At 39.0% G+C, this 14307-nt stretch overlaps 1 protein-coding gene across 1 annotated transcript in view; it reads right to left on the bottom strand.

Moving 5' to 3' along the window:
- PPIP5K2 (diphosphoinositol pentakisphosphate kinase 2) overlaps window positions 1–14307 on the bottom strand; it is an 85026-nt gene that overhangs the window by 37617 nt on the left and 33102 nt on the right. The window contains exons 9-16 of the mRNA XM_089652596.1: window positions 14200–14301; window positions 13268–13354; window positions 12215–12290; window positions 12000–12109; window positions 7542–7627; window positions 5465–5590; window positions 4083–4204; window positions 2963–3145 (exon numbers count right to left, since the gene is read on the bottom strand). Of these exons, the coding sequence (XP_089508722.1) occupies window positions 2963–3145; window positions 4083–4204; window positions 5465–5590; window positions 7542–7627; window positions 12000–12109; window positions 12215–12290; window positions 13268–13354; window positions 14200–14301 (892 nt within the window). The remainder of the gene's footprint in view (window positions 1–2962; window positions 3146–4082; window positions 4205–5464; window positions 5591–7541; window positions 7628–11999; window positions 12110–12214; window positions 12291–13267; window positions 13355–14199; window positions 14302–14307) is intronic.

The following is a 14307-nucleotide window of genomic DNA, read 5'->3' as shown; positions in this document are numbered from 1 at the left end:
AAATTATTCCAAGGTCCTCAAAAGACAGGAAGGGTCTCAAGGCTCATATTCAAGGTATTGTAAAGAAATTTTAATAGCCACTTACATTAAAAATTCATTAATCCAGCTTCCAACATGTTTCTCCTATGAGTTCCATCAAACAAATGCAATCTGCCATGTGTTGACAACCCACAAAATGGCCGCGGCGACACTTCCGGTCTGCGTGCGTGCGTCACGACGTCACACCCTTAACGCGTTTCGTCACTTCCGGACTTCGTCTGACGGATGAGAGATTTGAGCAGACTTCTACAGGAGAATATGGAAAACACTGACACGAGCAAAAATAACTTGTATTCAGGCCTTTAATCACCTCCACTCAAGCCTTCTAATGATTCCTTCACGTTTACTCCTTACTGACCAGACTGCACATGCGCAGCACTCACGTGGAGTGACCGGAAATACCATGGTATTTCCGGTCACTCCACGTGAGTGCTGCGCATGTGCAGTCTGGTCAGTAAGGAGTAAACGTGAAGGAATCATTAGAAGGCTTGAGTGGAGGTGATTAAAGGCCTGAATACAAGTTATTTTTGCTCGTGTCAGTGTTTTCCATATTCTCCTGTAGAAGTCTGCTCAAATCTCTCATCCGTCAGACGAAGTCCGGAAGTGACGAAACGCGTTAAGGGTGTGACGTCGTGACGCACGCACGCAGACCGGAAGTGTCGCCGCGGCCATTTTGTGGGTTGTCAACACATGGCAGATTGCATTTGTTTGATGGAACTCATAGGAGAAACATGTTGGAAGCTGGATTAATGAATTTTTAATGTAAGTGGCTATTAAAATTTCTTTACAATACCTTGAATATGAGCCTTGAGACCCTTCCTGTCTTTTGAGGACCTTGGAATAATTTCTTTGAAGCGAATTAGAAGATCTCATTGGATGCTGGTATATGGATACAGAGGGTAATAGTATCTAATACTATTGGTGTTGGTGGATACACAGTGTTGCAGTGTTCACAGAGTGGTCACAGCTAACTCATATGTGCACAGAGGAGAGATATATATACAGTTTTTGCACAGTTTTATGGTTTTGTGTTTTTGCACGGAGTGAATATATCATTTATAAAGGTAATGCACTAGATTATTCAAATTTGTTTTTTTTGAGGTACCACGGGATGAAATGGAATTTCTTCCTATTGGAGAATAAAGTTTGAACATTGGGATAATTTGTTGGACACTATTTTTATTTTTATTTTTGTTTATATTAGGACATTTTTTTGGGACACTTTATATTGGACTTTTTTTGATTTTTGTGTTTTTGTTTTTTTGAATTTTTTTGAATTTTATTTATTTGAATATGAGTGGGTTTATGTAATTTCAAAAAGGTTATAATATTGTGTTACTTTCTGGGGAGAAAGTGTGACTTTTTGAGGGGTTTGGGGGAAGGTGATTATACATATACTTAATGGTCTTGGTAAACATCATCAGTAACGGGAAATCCAAAATATTTGATTTTTCACAAAACAGGAGATGAGGGATAATCTTCAGATACCAGATAAGAGGATTTCCTTGTATTTTCTTGTGTTTTCTGAGCATGAAGCATAGGGAAATCTCCCTGGTGGGACGCAAATCAGCATAAAAGAACCTGATGGAGGTCTTTCCTTTGCGATCTAAAACGTTTCGTTTTTCATGTAATTTATATCAGCGTTTTTTAACCTTTTTTCAGTCAGGGCACACTTTAGAATTATGCACACTATTTTGCGCATTTCCCTGGGCATCATATTGCTTTAATGGGTTGCCCTATTTGTGTGATTCACACAAAAAAGGTGCCAGCGTGAAACTTTAAAAGCATGCTGCACCAAAACACATGCTACTGAAGTACCATGTGTTTTAACGGCCATAAATGCAATCACATTTGCTGAATGCGTGGGGTTGCCATTAAGACTACACTTTTATCCAGTTCGGGAAAACGTGTGATTTTGCACGCGCCTGGTGTGAACAAGCCCTGAAATGTGGTTTGTGAGGCAGTGTCCGTAAATCCTCTCCCCCCATAATCACCCTGCTAGCAAAAATCTCACCCCCAATCTCCCCTCCAGGCGCAAATCCCCACGTCCCCCCCCCCCCCTCCTAGCACAAATCCCCCATCCCCCAACCTCCCTCTCCTAGCACAAATCCCACCTCCCCCCCCCCCCCCCAACACAAAATATGTTCCTCCTCCCCAATCCAAATGCCCCCCCCTAACACAAAAGCTCTCATCCCACTATATCCTAATCATCACTACAGTACTGAGATCAGAAAAAGAAGGAGAGAGAGCAGGGAGGTGATGGGAGCTGTGCATTTCTCACTCCAGTATACAGAGAGGGGAGAGGGCACAGCACAGACCTCCCGGCTCTCTTCTCCTCTCTACCGCTAACTATACTCCCTTTGACGATACAGAAGCGCGCCACCTGACCTGTCCATGGTCTGGTCACGTGATCCTGCAGCTGCTGCTTCCTTCTGTCAGTAAGTGGCGAATACAGGGCTGAGGAGGGAGCGCCGACAATGGCTGGGACATGGGAGTCTATGGGTGACATCATAGATCATACAGCTCTTAACTGTTGCCAAGCATTTCATTACACAGGGGAGCTGGAGCTGCAGGATCAAGTGACCAAACTGAAAAAATTTAAGTATACAGTTTTATTTTATTTATTTATTTTTTTACACAGTGTATGCAGGAGGAGGAAGAGGTGGGAGGAGGGAACATTTTTAAGAATAGTGTTACCACTTTATTATTGGATACATTCTGTTTCAGCAGCAAGCAGATGTGCAGGAAGATATTGAGATGGCCCTTCAACACAGGAAGCTGCAAATTATTGACGTTATGCAGGCAAAACGACAGGTCTGAATTATGTAAAGACAGACGTTGAAGTAAAACAGCACCCTAAAAGCACAGCAATAACTTATAGCATTACTGATATAAAAATTCCTCTCCCATCTTCCAAAGTTACCTTTTCATAGTCCTCAGAACTAAAATCACGATCCCGCTGAAGTATTTCATGAAGTCGTGCCTTCACTCGATGCTGACAGCTACTTAATGAGTCACTGTCACTATCCAAGAGACCATTCATATTGGCACTTTTCACCATCTGCACAAGTATTGGGGTCAGCTCACCTTCCAAAGCCAGCAAGCCCTAGGAATTAAATTTGGTAAAACCAAAAAGACTAAGTGTGTGAACTTTCAAAGAATTGTTTATATTTTCCCTCTAGCAACAAATGGATTTCCCCCTTGCATTTCCTACCCTTTCTACCTATAGGAAATGGAAGATGCAACTGACAGCTAAAAGTTAAAACAGAGAGGTCCTTGGACACTTCATAAATATGCTTCTACCTGTGTAAAATACATATAAAAACAGCCAGAAAACACAGATGTAAATGTAATTGACCTTCACAAAATATGCAATAAGACTAAAAGGAAACTAAACCTGTGCTAAGAAAAAAGTTGCATAGCTGTAGTTTATAACAAACCTGCTTTATAACGTCCTTCAAAATTCAAAGTGCCCCCAAACTGATATGCAAATTATGACATTCACAAAGGCAAAGAAAAAGCTACTTCTGCACAGCACGCAAGATGACAATGGGCACAAGGCATCGAATTGTGCAATTTATTAAGTCATCTTTCTTTCCATAGGGCCCTTTATAAGGTGGTTTTGAACTAGTTTGGTTATATACGGTTACCACATTAGTCTCTACAGGAATGTTACAGTTCTTTTTCATTTTGACCAACGCCAATTTTTTTTTATCAGAACAGATAAAAAATGCAAACCTAAAACCAAGTAAGGCTGGCCATACATTATACAATTATCTGCAGATTTTCTGCCAAATTTCCTTTAGATTTACCTTCAACTATGTAGTGCAAGGGCCTGCCTAATTGGATACAACTGAAAGTGTTGTTTAGGTTTGTCCTCCTATTATATGGTTTTTGGTAAATCTAAACCAAAAATCTGCAGATAATTGTATAATGTATGGCCAGCCTAAGGCACTCTAAATCCATCTTGGTTTTTAGGGGAAAAAAAAAAACTAATATGCACACCCAAAAAAGCTGGAAATGTAAACCACATATCAATATACTTTAGCAAAAGCTGCAGCAGTCATCTGGACTCTCCCTTCATCTGAGGCGTAGATCTTCAGGTCATGTCGGTAAGTACTGTGTAATCTAAGTAAACCACATCCTGGGAAACCAGCATAGTCTCCTGAAAAACAATGTGCAATTGCAGATTATACTTGTGGATATCACACAAAACTGAGGCACTTGTGATGAGGGGGTTTGTTTTGATATTTACATAGCAGAAGTTAGGCACGGGTAAATATTTTTGACTTTCCAATTAAAGAGGTACATAATGTGTATGTATAATGGGGATCTGGGGAGAGTAAAAACAGAAAAGCAACCAAACTTAAGAGACACAGAGGACCTCAGCTCAGAGGAAAGATTAGCTGAACTGAATTTGTTCTGTCTTGAGAAAAGGCAATTAGGGAGGATATGATCATTATGTAGAGCAAGGGTCTCCAAACCTTTAGGCTTTAGGGGGGTCAGACTATGGCCAGTGGAGTAGAAAATACTCCGGCGTCAGTGGATGTAAGCAGTGCCCAACCCTTGGTTTTAATGGAAGGAATAGTGACCCCTTGTATTAGTGGAACAGTGTTCCATCATTTGTGTTAGTGGAAAGAATGGTCCTCCATCATTGGTGTTAGTGGGAGGAATGGCGCCCTATCACTGGTATAAATCGATTGATGTCAGTGGATGGATCGGTGCACCATTGTTATTGTCAAAAGAAAGAATGGTGACTCGCGGGCCGGATATAGGCTAGCAAAGGGCCACATCCAGCCCACGGGACGCAGTTTGGGGACCACTGATGTAGAATATAAAGGCAAAAATGGTACATATAGTGAACTTAATGTACAGTTATTCATTTTAGGCTCATTACAAAGGACAAGATGGCTCTCTGTGTGTAAGAAAGAAAAGAGTATTAACCTGCATGTACAGAAAAGCCTTCTTCACAGTAAGTGCTGTGAAAATGTGGAACACATTCTTTCAGGATCTAGTTCTAGCCTGCTCAGTGGATTTTTTTTTGTAATAGCTGGATATGTTCCTAAATGCACAGAAAATGTGTCTATTAACATTTATAAGTGATAACACCAGATATTAATGATGCAGGGAATATCAGATTGCCTTACTGGATCAGGAAGGATTTTCTTTTTTTATTCCTGTTGGAGCAAATTAGACCATGCTTTACAGGGGTTTTTTGCCTTTCCCTGCATCAAATGTGGGTATAGGGTTTTGTATATGGAGTTTTTATATTTTTCTAATTCATATTGTCTATTGACTGAACTAGATAGATTTGTGTCTTTTCAACCTAACTATACAAAACTAGATTAAAAGATAACTATTGCATTTTCATTACACATTCCTGCATAATGCCTAGTATAGTTACCCTGAAGCTGAATGTTATTACCTTGTCCTCCAGGATACATGCACCGAAACGCCCTCCCGAGTTCCTCAGCTTGAACTCGCCCTGCAGGGGTCAGTTCACCTCCCCACTTAAGGACTAGAAGTAGTGATGGCTCATCTCTTCGACAGTCTAAAAAGAACATGTCATATAAAGCAACAGCTTTTTCTAAATCAGTACAAATGGGACAGAAAGTGAAAACTTTGCCTTCGCTGAAAAATCAGCATAATCGCACCATGTCACTGCAAATATATCCATGTATACGTTGCTCTCACATCACTGAAGAGCCAGAAATTTAGTAGAAGACTAACAATTGGCATTCTAATCATTGTGGCAAATGAAATATGTGAAGAACTTAAGTAGGAGACTTGCACTACTAAAGTCTCCAAGAAGTATAGAAAGCTAGTGTATACTTGTTGATTTATTGACCTTTTGGGAAAGTTCAGTTTCCTACAACAACATACATTAGGATGTTCATACTATTTATACTGGCTTTATGGACAACATTTTGTCTAAGCTGTTAAGATAGCAATGACAAGGCTTTACTGGAAACCTGCACTAATAAAAGAAATGGTGGATGCCAGTACTGACATTCTTCTAAAAGTGATAGTTCCCTGGCCCTCTCTGACTTCAATACCTTTGGAGACACTTGAGGCAGAACATGTAGCCAATAAGAGTTATAACATCTGATCTACTTACTTGTGCCATGTCCATGACTATGAAAGTAATGAAGCCACTGGATTATGATGTTAGCCAGACAATTATCATTGTCCGAAGAGGTTAATTTCATCAATATTTAAATTTATCTTACTACAGGTTTTTTTTTTAATCCACATCAACATTTCAGAATATCAGCTTCAATATACAGCCTCAATCACATGGACGAACAGGTATAGACAGGCATGGACATTATTATTGCTAAGGCTTGGCTGCCAGAAGGTTGTGGACAGCTGGGGCTGCTCAGCTTGAACAAAGCAATGACAGAAAATGTACCGCATACTGAGGAATTACTTGAGCTAGGGACAGATGTCCGACCATGGACGCACACAGATGTAGGTAAATTCTCGATACATGCAAAGGATTAGTGGACTACCATGGATCCAATCAGCCTGTCATTGATTTGTGTAAGCTGAATGTTTGCAGCTGTTCGCAAGCATCCCTTAGCTCAGCTGCAGTAATATGCGGCCGCTGTCTGTGTCCGTTTGTCTCTAAGCTATGAAGTCATAAGAGTCACTTATGAAATGTCAACTTTGAGTCCTGTAGCAAGGTCAAACATTCCAGTTCTGATCAAGGCCATTTGGGTGATTTCTGTTATTGTTATGTTTAAAAAGGAGCCAAACAATGATGTCATAATAAATGGCTTCATGTGATCACTATCCATAAGTAAAAGCAAGTTTTTGGCATGATCAGTCATATCAATGCCAAAATTTCATGATTTCTGCCAGGGTATGCAAACGTTTGGGCACAATTGTATTTCATTTGCAAAAGGGCAGCTACACAAATTTATTTGAGAGTATTGAAAAGTGAAAAGGTTCATCATTGGTTTTACATACAAGGTATTGCCTGCATTTTTACTTTCCTTCTATTACCCACGGCCAACACAGAACAATAATCTAGTACAGTGACCATCTAACATAGCTGCACAATTAAAGAGGAACTTCACTCTCCCCCACCCACCCCCATCTTTTTTTTTCCTTTTCAATCACTGCTTACCAGGCCCTGGGTTTTGCACAATTCAGATACTCACCTACCCACCCCGTGTATCCAGTGTTATCCTACTGAGATCCTCTTCTCTGCTGCCACCACTTGGGTCCCTAACCTGCCATGTTCTTGTGTGATGTTGTTGGGAGGACTGCCATCTCGACTGGGTTCAACTGGCAGGCCTCCCATTGGCACGCCACTAGGCACGCCTCTCCTCCTTTTATGAATGAAAGACTTTGCCTCCTGGGGTAAGTGACATATTCCAGAAAGGACAGGGTGAAGATCCGCTTTAATGTAAATTTTGGAGCCTAACTATCCCATCAACCCAAACTTTTTTTTTTTTTTTTTATATATATAGCAGTAACAATAGACCAAACTGTACCTTCTTCTTCACTAGATGTCTTAGGACAACCATGGGGAAGATATGTCAACTGAACTTTGCGATTTATTCCAGAAAAGTGTCCATACCTTGAAAAATATTAACAATGATCTGGTAAATACAAACAAGTAGCAATAACCTGCATTTTCAGTAGCGGGTACATAAGACCACAAACATATGAACGTCTGTTTGTATGCATTATTTAATATAGTTTGGTTTGCAGTCAGTATAGCCAATTTTTTTGTGTTGGATAGAGAAGGGAAGATTTCTTTTCATTTCTTGTCTTGGAGTGCAACAGGAAAGAAAGATGAAATCTCCCAAAAGGGTGAATTTTCACCTAAGAAGAATGGTCACCAACACTTTAGTTTCCCTCTGGAAGATGTCTCAAACCTCTTTTTCTCACTGCTATAAAATACGGGCTTTCCCTTTGCAATAATCCAAATTAAAAGGTATGCGCTAATAACAAACTTATACAAAAGTGTATATCATCATCCAAAAAACATTAGTGTTTTAAATAAATTATAGTGTCCAAACATAAATTAGTGTCCAAAAAAATATATATATCTTCAGTGACTTGAATCAATTGTGAGAAATCCACCACCAAAGGAGATTAAATGAACTCACCAGAGCTAATGGCTGGTCAGATTATAAACCAGCAACAACGCTTGTGCTCCGGGAGCAATGAACCCGATGTCCAAATAGATATGGTGATGTTTCAGATACTTCCAGATAATAATAATCACAGCCAAACAACTTTGCAGCCCAAGCTCTTATGATGAACTTCTCCACTCTTTCTCATACCTCCATGAGAGCATGCAGTGCACTCAGGGACAAAAAAGAGAACATAATGGTGCAATACGTTTTTTTCATTTATCTCTTTAATAAAAAAGGTATAAGGAAACTCACAAACAAGGTGTCCAACAGACACCAGCTTCAATCGCAAAAAAGGGTTGAGATACAGTTAACGCTCACCGCAGATCTCTCCCATACAGCACAGACCAGCAAGGCTCTCTAACGTCCACATCAAGTAGGCTACGCCCAACCGGTTTCGTCACACCGACGTCATCAAGGGGCAGTTACTGCTCCCAGAGCACAAGCGTTGTTGCTGGTTTATAATCTGACCAGCCATTAGCTCTGGTGAGTTCATTTAATCTCCTTTGGTGGTGGATTTCTCACAATTGGTTCAAGTCACTGAAGATATATATATTTTTTTGGACACTAATTTATGTTTGGACACTATAATTTATTTAAAACACTAATGTTTTTTGGATGATGATATACACTTTTGTATAAGTTTGTTATTAGCGCATACCTTTTAATTTGGATTATTGTTGCCAAAATTTATTTTGGGTGGGATATGCTGCTGACACTTTGGTGTTTTTTGTAAGTGGCGCTTTTTTCTTTTTTAATTTGGTTTCCCTTTGCAATGACAAAAAAAAAAGTTTTGCTTTAACAATCACTTTATTAGCTGTCCTAATAGCTTTTTTATTTGAAATTTAACAAGAGCTGAGCTCTGTTGAAGAAATGCAGGCAGATAGCAAAGGACTAGTTACCATCTTGCCTGTGATCACCCTGCAGCTGATATTTCTATTTATTAGACTCATTCACCTTTCCAACCGCTCCATCTCCGCCACCCCCCTCTGCCAATCCCTCCACTGGCTTCCGATTGCGCAACGGATCAAATTCAAAATCCTAACACTGACGTACAAAGCTGTCCACCATACTGCCCCGTACTACATCACCGACCTAATATCCAAGTACCACCCAGCACGCACACTCCGCTCCTCACAAGACCTCCTTCTCTCTAGTTCCCTGGTCTCCTCCTCCCATGCCCGCCTCCAGGACTTCTACAGGGTGTCACCCATCCTCTGGAACTCCCTGCCCCAACCCATCAGATTATCACCTACTCTCCTCTCCTTTAGGCGCACCCTGAAAACCCATCTCTTCAGGGAAGCCTACCCCACCCCCTGCTAACCTGCCGACCTCCTCCACTCTTCCTACCACTCCAACCCCCACAGCTATCCCCTCCCTCCTAGATTGTAAGCTCGAAAGAGCAGGGCCCTTGATCCCCTCATGTTTTGCATTGTATTGGTATTGTTCTGTCACATGTTCTGTCCCCCTTTGTAATGTACAGCGCTGAGCGAACCATTGGCGCTTTATAAATACTGTATAATAATAATAATAATAATATTACGGACTTGACCATCTATTGTTCTGCACTGTATCTCTCTTTAGAGGTGGACATATTAGTATCAGAGAAACTCCAGCAAGGAGAACAGTTGAATCTCCACAACAAGCCACAGCAGACAGGAACATGAAAGAAGTTTGAGCCCCTGCCTGAAAAACATTTTGGGTGTTTATAACCTCTTGTCTACCAAGGTACATTATATACAAAATGATAGTCAAGTGGTTAAATCATGCCCACAGCTTTAAGAGCAGGTGAAGGGATTTCTGATAAAAGTGACTGGGGCGATTGTAGAGCCTCTTGATCAAGTTAATGGGGCTCTCAAAGGGTGCATTGCATCACTGAACAACCCCCCCTTCTTACTTGCAATAAGCACCCGATAGAGGGGAAGAGCACGGGATCATGGGAAACAGTTTTCCCGGTGAAAACAGGATGAACTCCTTCATGGGACTAATGACCCCAGAAGTAACGTGTATTAAGTCACTTTCAGGAGTCACAGCTGTCATTCATCGGCAAGTATAACTCCAGGTATTCAAACAGAATCTGTGTTTGAATAGGTGCACCTGACCTTCAAGGTTTACGTACCTTTCACCTGCCTATGTTATCATAGAGGCCTTTCATTAGCCCCCTTGTGTTAGCAATAAAATAAAAAAGAATTCTAGAACATAAATAAAAATAATGGAAAAAATTTTAAAGCTCCCCCATCACTAAACGCACACACCCCATATAAAAAGCATAGGGTAGGGCGAGCCAGTGTATGTAAACAACAATTGCGCCACACACGTGAGGTATTGTTGCGAATGTCGGAGTGAGAGCAATACTTCTAGGGCCATAGTTCAGGGGTAAACTCTAAACTGATAACCTGTAAAGGCACTTAAAGGGTCACCTATGGAGACTGCTGGGTACTATATTTTTTGCAAACCCAAGCATGTGCGCAATTTTAAGTCTCAATACGTTTAGTTACTTTTTTTTATGGGGGAGGGGTTTACAGTAATTTTAGCAAAAAAAAAAAATCTGATTTTAGCATGTGTGCAAAAAAATGAAAAAATTGTCCTAGTAGGCAAGTGGTTAAGACACAGTGAATAACGCAATTAGCAAACAGTTTTATGAATACTAATTATAAACATGAAAGGGGACATTGACAATAACTTTGCTTTTGGTAAATTTTAAATTGATGAGAAACATCAAAGGAAACCTGTGACAGGTCCCTATAAAGAAACTTCTGGAGTTTCAACAAACAGACTAATTGGCCTAGTTTACAGTGAAAGTGACACTAAAGAGATGGCCTAATTAGAATAAGAAGTGGTTTTAACTATTTCACTAATTAAATGCCAGGAATGGCAAGGTTACAACCAGATGTCCTCAGTAACTAGAAGACTCAATGTCCCTTAAAAAAGATTGAGTTTACAACCTAGGAAGGTTTCTATACAAAAAAAAAAAATCTAAATTTATGTAAAACCTAACTAAATTACTTTTAGTTTGATAAAGGACTGTGTATAAAATGAGTGTAATATTTTTCTAAATAAAACACGGTTTTCATCATTTTTACATTCAGTTCTGCTGATCTCCTGCAACCCTCTTTATAGCCACATCCTGTCTACATTAATACACTTCAACAACTTCTGCGCATCATTTTCCACAGCAGGTTTCCTGATGACAACAGTGTACCATATCCAATAATGTGTGCTTGTTGTAGTTATTGTTATACCATGTGACAAGGTGACCACAAGGGAGAACAAAGTGCTTCTACCCTATGACCAGGTATGGTTTCTTGAAGGCTACTGATTTAAAAATATTTAACTTTAGAAATCACATTAACAAGTTAAAGCTTATTTGAGATTTGGGTTTAGCATTATTTTCCAACTCTGTCATAAAAAGACAAAAGAAAACATTTATAAAGCAGTGAATCTGATCATCACCAGAAATTCACTCTAGGTCAATCTTCCAGAAGCATGTGTAATAAATGATTGATGCACTACTGGTGAATGTTTGGTGAAAGTCATTTTCTGCTTTATAAATATTCCACAGCCTTTTTTCCCATGCAGGACACAGGTATATCTATTAGTAAGAATTCAACAAATCTGTGCAAAATATATCACCAAACATGCCTATGCAGAGGGCTAGGAGGTGTTTCAATTCAGGAAACAGGACAGGTACATATCATATAGTATGGTCTTCCATAGACACCAAGGAGAAAAAAAAAAGGATCATTTTAATATTATGAGCATGAAGGAAATGCATACTTTTACTACTTTCACAGAGTCAAATCTACTTACATCTCTAACACTGTTTTAAGCTGTTCCAGCTTTGCTTTGCTTTCCTCAATTTCGGAATCATTGTTTTGTCCAAGCTCAACAAGAAGCTGCCTTGCAATATCCAGGACTTCCTGTTAACATAAAACAAAATATCTTACCAAATATAAACCTGAAAACACCTGGCTTGTCTTTCTTTAGATTTTGCATGTGACTCATTCCTACAAAAATTTACTTGCCTGCAATTGCTTTGGTTTCTTCAGCTTTAATTTCCCAGTCTTGTAGCCGTAACATTTTTCAAACAGATCAAAAAACCTTGAAGAATTCATTAAAAAGTAAAGATTATTTCCCATTATATGAAAATATTACTATACATCAGGTGGGATAACAAAATGTTATCTTGGTTTTACTTAAATGGCTTTAACTTTAAAAGACTTTTCACTTGAACAAAAAGTGAAAGCCTCACAAAACTCATTCAATATAGGTAAAATTCTTGACATCAGGTTTCTTCTTGCTGAACTTTGCAAAATATAAAGAAGCATTCTAAAGTTAACCATTTACAAAGGAAGTTGCATTTACTTGCAGTACATCAATAGATTTATTATATTATATTAAGTATACAATCAAAAGGCCATAAAGGTATTCTTTACAAGAACAAAAGCAGGAAAAGTGTCACATACACACAAAACACCCATACAGGTAGAAATTTGTAGGCTACTGCCAACCTCTTTTGAAAGTGCCAATTGCCTGGCCATTTAATTTAATGCTTCAATACCCTCAGAGTCTTTAAAGGAGACCAACTTTTATCTCGCAGCACATATTTCTTTTTAGAATAAAAAACATCTAGCATTTAGCTGGGTCAAGTGTTTGGGCATTCATTTCATTGGACAAAATAATTTATTCTGGCCATTGAACTGAATTAACACTCAAGTGCTAAAGACACCTAGAGTTAATGAAGCATCAGGCATTTTTCCTGGCAGTGGGTTTTTTTTCCTCCAAACACCTCTAAAAATGTATGTGTGCATAAACACAAAGGGTAGCATGCAGGCGGTTTTAGAAGCAGGAAAAAAAGAAGAAAAAAAAAGCCAGAGGACCCTAGGAGCAGATGTAAAAATATCAAGTGTGCATGAGGCCTTACACTTATATGTTACAGTGATGCCTAAATTTAGATGATCAAGCTTTAGGACCCCAATATAGTATATCAGGAATTTCTAACTTGCATGTACTCTCCTGTGTTGCTAGAGTGATGTAATAAATACAAACTTCTGCATATACATTAAATTTATTCTTACCTTTGATGCCTTACTTCCATTTTCATTTTTTGCTTTGGTGTCCGATCACCATGTCTTATCACTGCAATAACACATCGAAGCTCCATCCTTTTAAAAAAAACAAAAAAAAACAAAAAAGGGCAAAGTGCTAATTAGATTCAGAAAGATTCACACCTAACAGCCACGTTACAAGCCACTAGCTTCATAATTCAGATTTTTCATTTCACACAATCTGAAAAAAGGTCCTTTATAACCAACATGACTGTATGAAAACAGCAAAAACTAGGAGAGGCAAATGTACAGAGAATCATCATTATAAGACCATAATAAAATACTCTTCTGCTGCTTTAGTTCACCAGCATTGAACTGCTCATGGATGGATGATGCCAGCATTTAGATGCAAAAGCAACAGGAAAAACAAGTAGATTTAGGAAGGATAATTTCCTAAGAAACTAAAAATGCATGGAGGGAGAAAGCTCAATGACATCTCCCAAGATGCATCTGGAGGCACTGTGGTGGGAGAAATTCTGGGGATCCAGTAGTTATCTTTACATTGTACGATTTTTCTGAACAATCTACACCATTTTTGCCTATGCTTGTGGACATGGAAAGGGCATTTGCATGGGAATTAAGGTTCACTTTACCAGCTAGTTCAGTTACACTAACGGGGCAGAACAGAAAAAAAAGTTGTCAAATTCACTTTTCACATTTCCTCCAATTTATCTTGGTACAAAGAAAATCGCAACTACTCGCTGACAGCATGACAACTATACACTGTATTAATTAGTACAACCATGAAAAAGTGGAAGACATTTTAGCACCACTATGTATTATAATTGGTAAATGTCCTAGAGCCTGTTATAAAATGTATAAAAAAAAAAAATCAACACCTTGTACTTAAAATAAATACAAACAAATATATAAACAGATAAAACAGAAACAAATTTGCTTACATTGTTCCAGATGTTGTGGGAACTATAGGTATATCTTCTGCTTCCAGTGGTATTGACCAGGGAATGTGGAACTGAGGGGCTAGCTCACGCATAATGATATTTCTGAAA

This window comes from Staurois parvus, unplaced genomic scaffold (assembly GCF_062004578.1).
Source record: "Staurois parvus isolate SC_StPar_1 unplaced genomic scaffold, SC_StPar_1.0 ptg000687l, whole genome shotgun sequence".
Taxonomy (NCBI): Eukaryota; Metazoa; Chordata; class Amphibia; order Anura; family Ranidae; genus Staurois; species Staurois parvus.
Note: the sequence above shows the minus strand (reverse complement) of the source record. Positions and strands in the feature narration are given on the sequence as shown.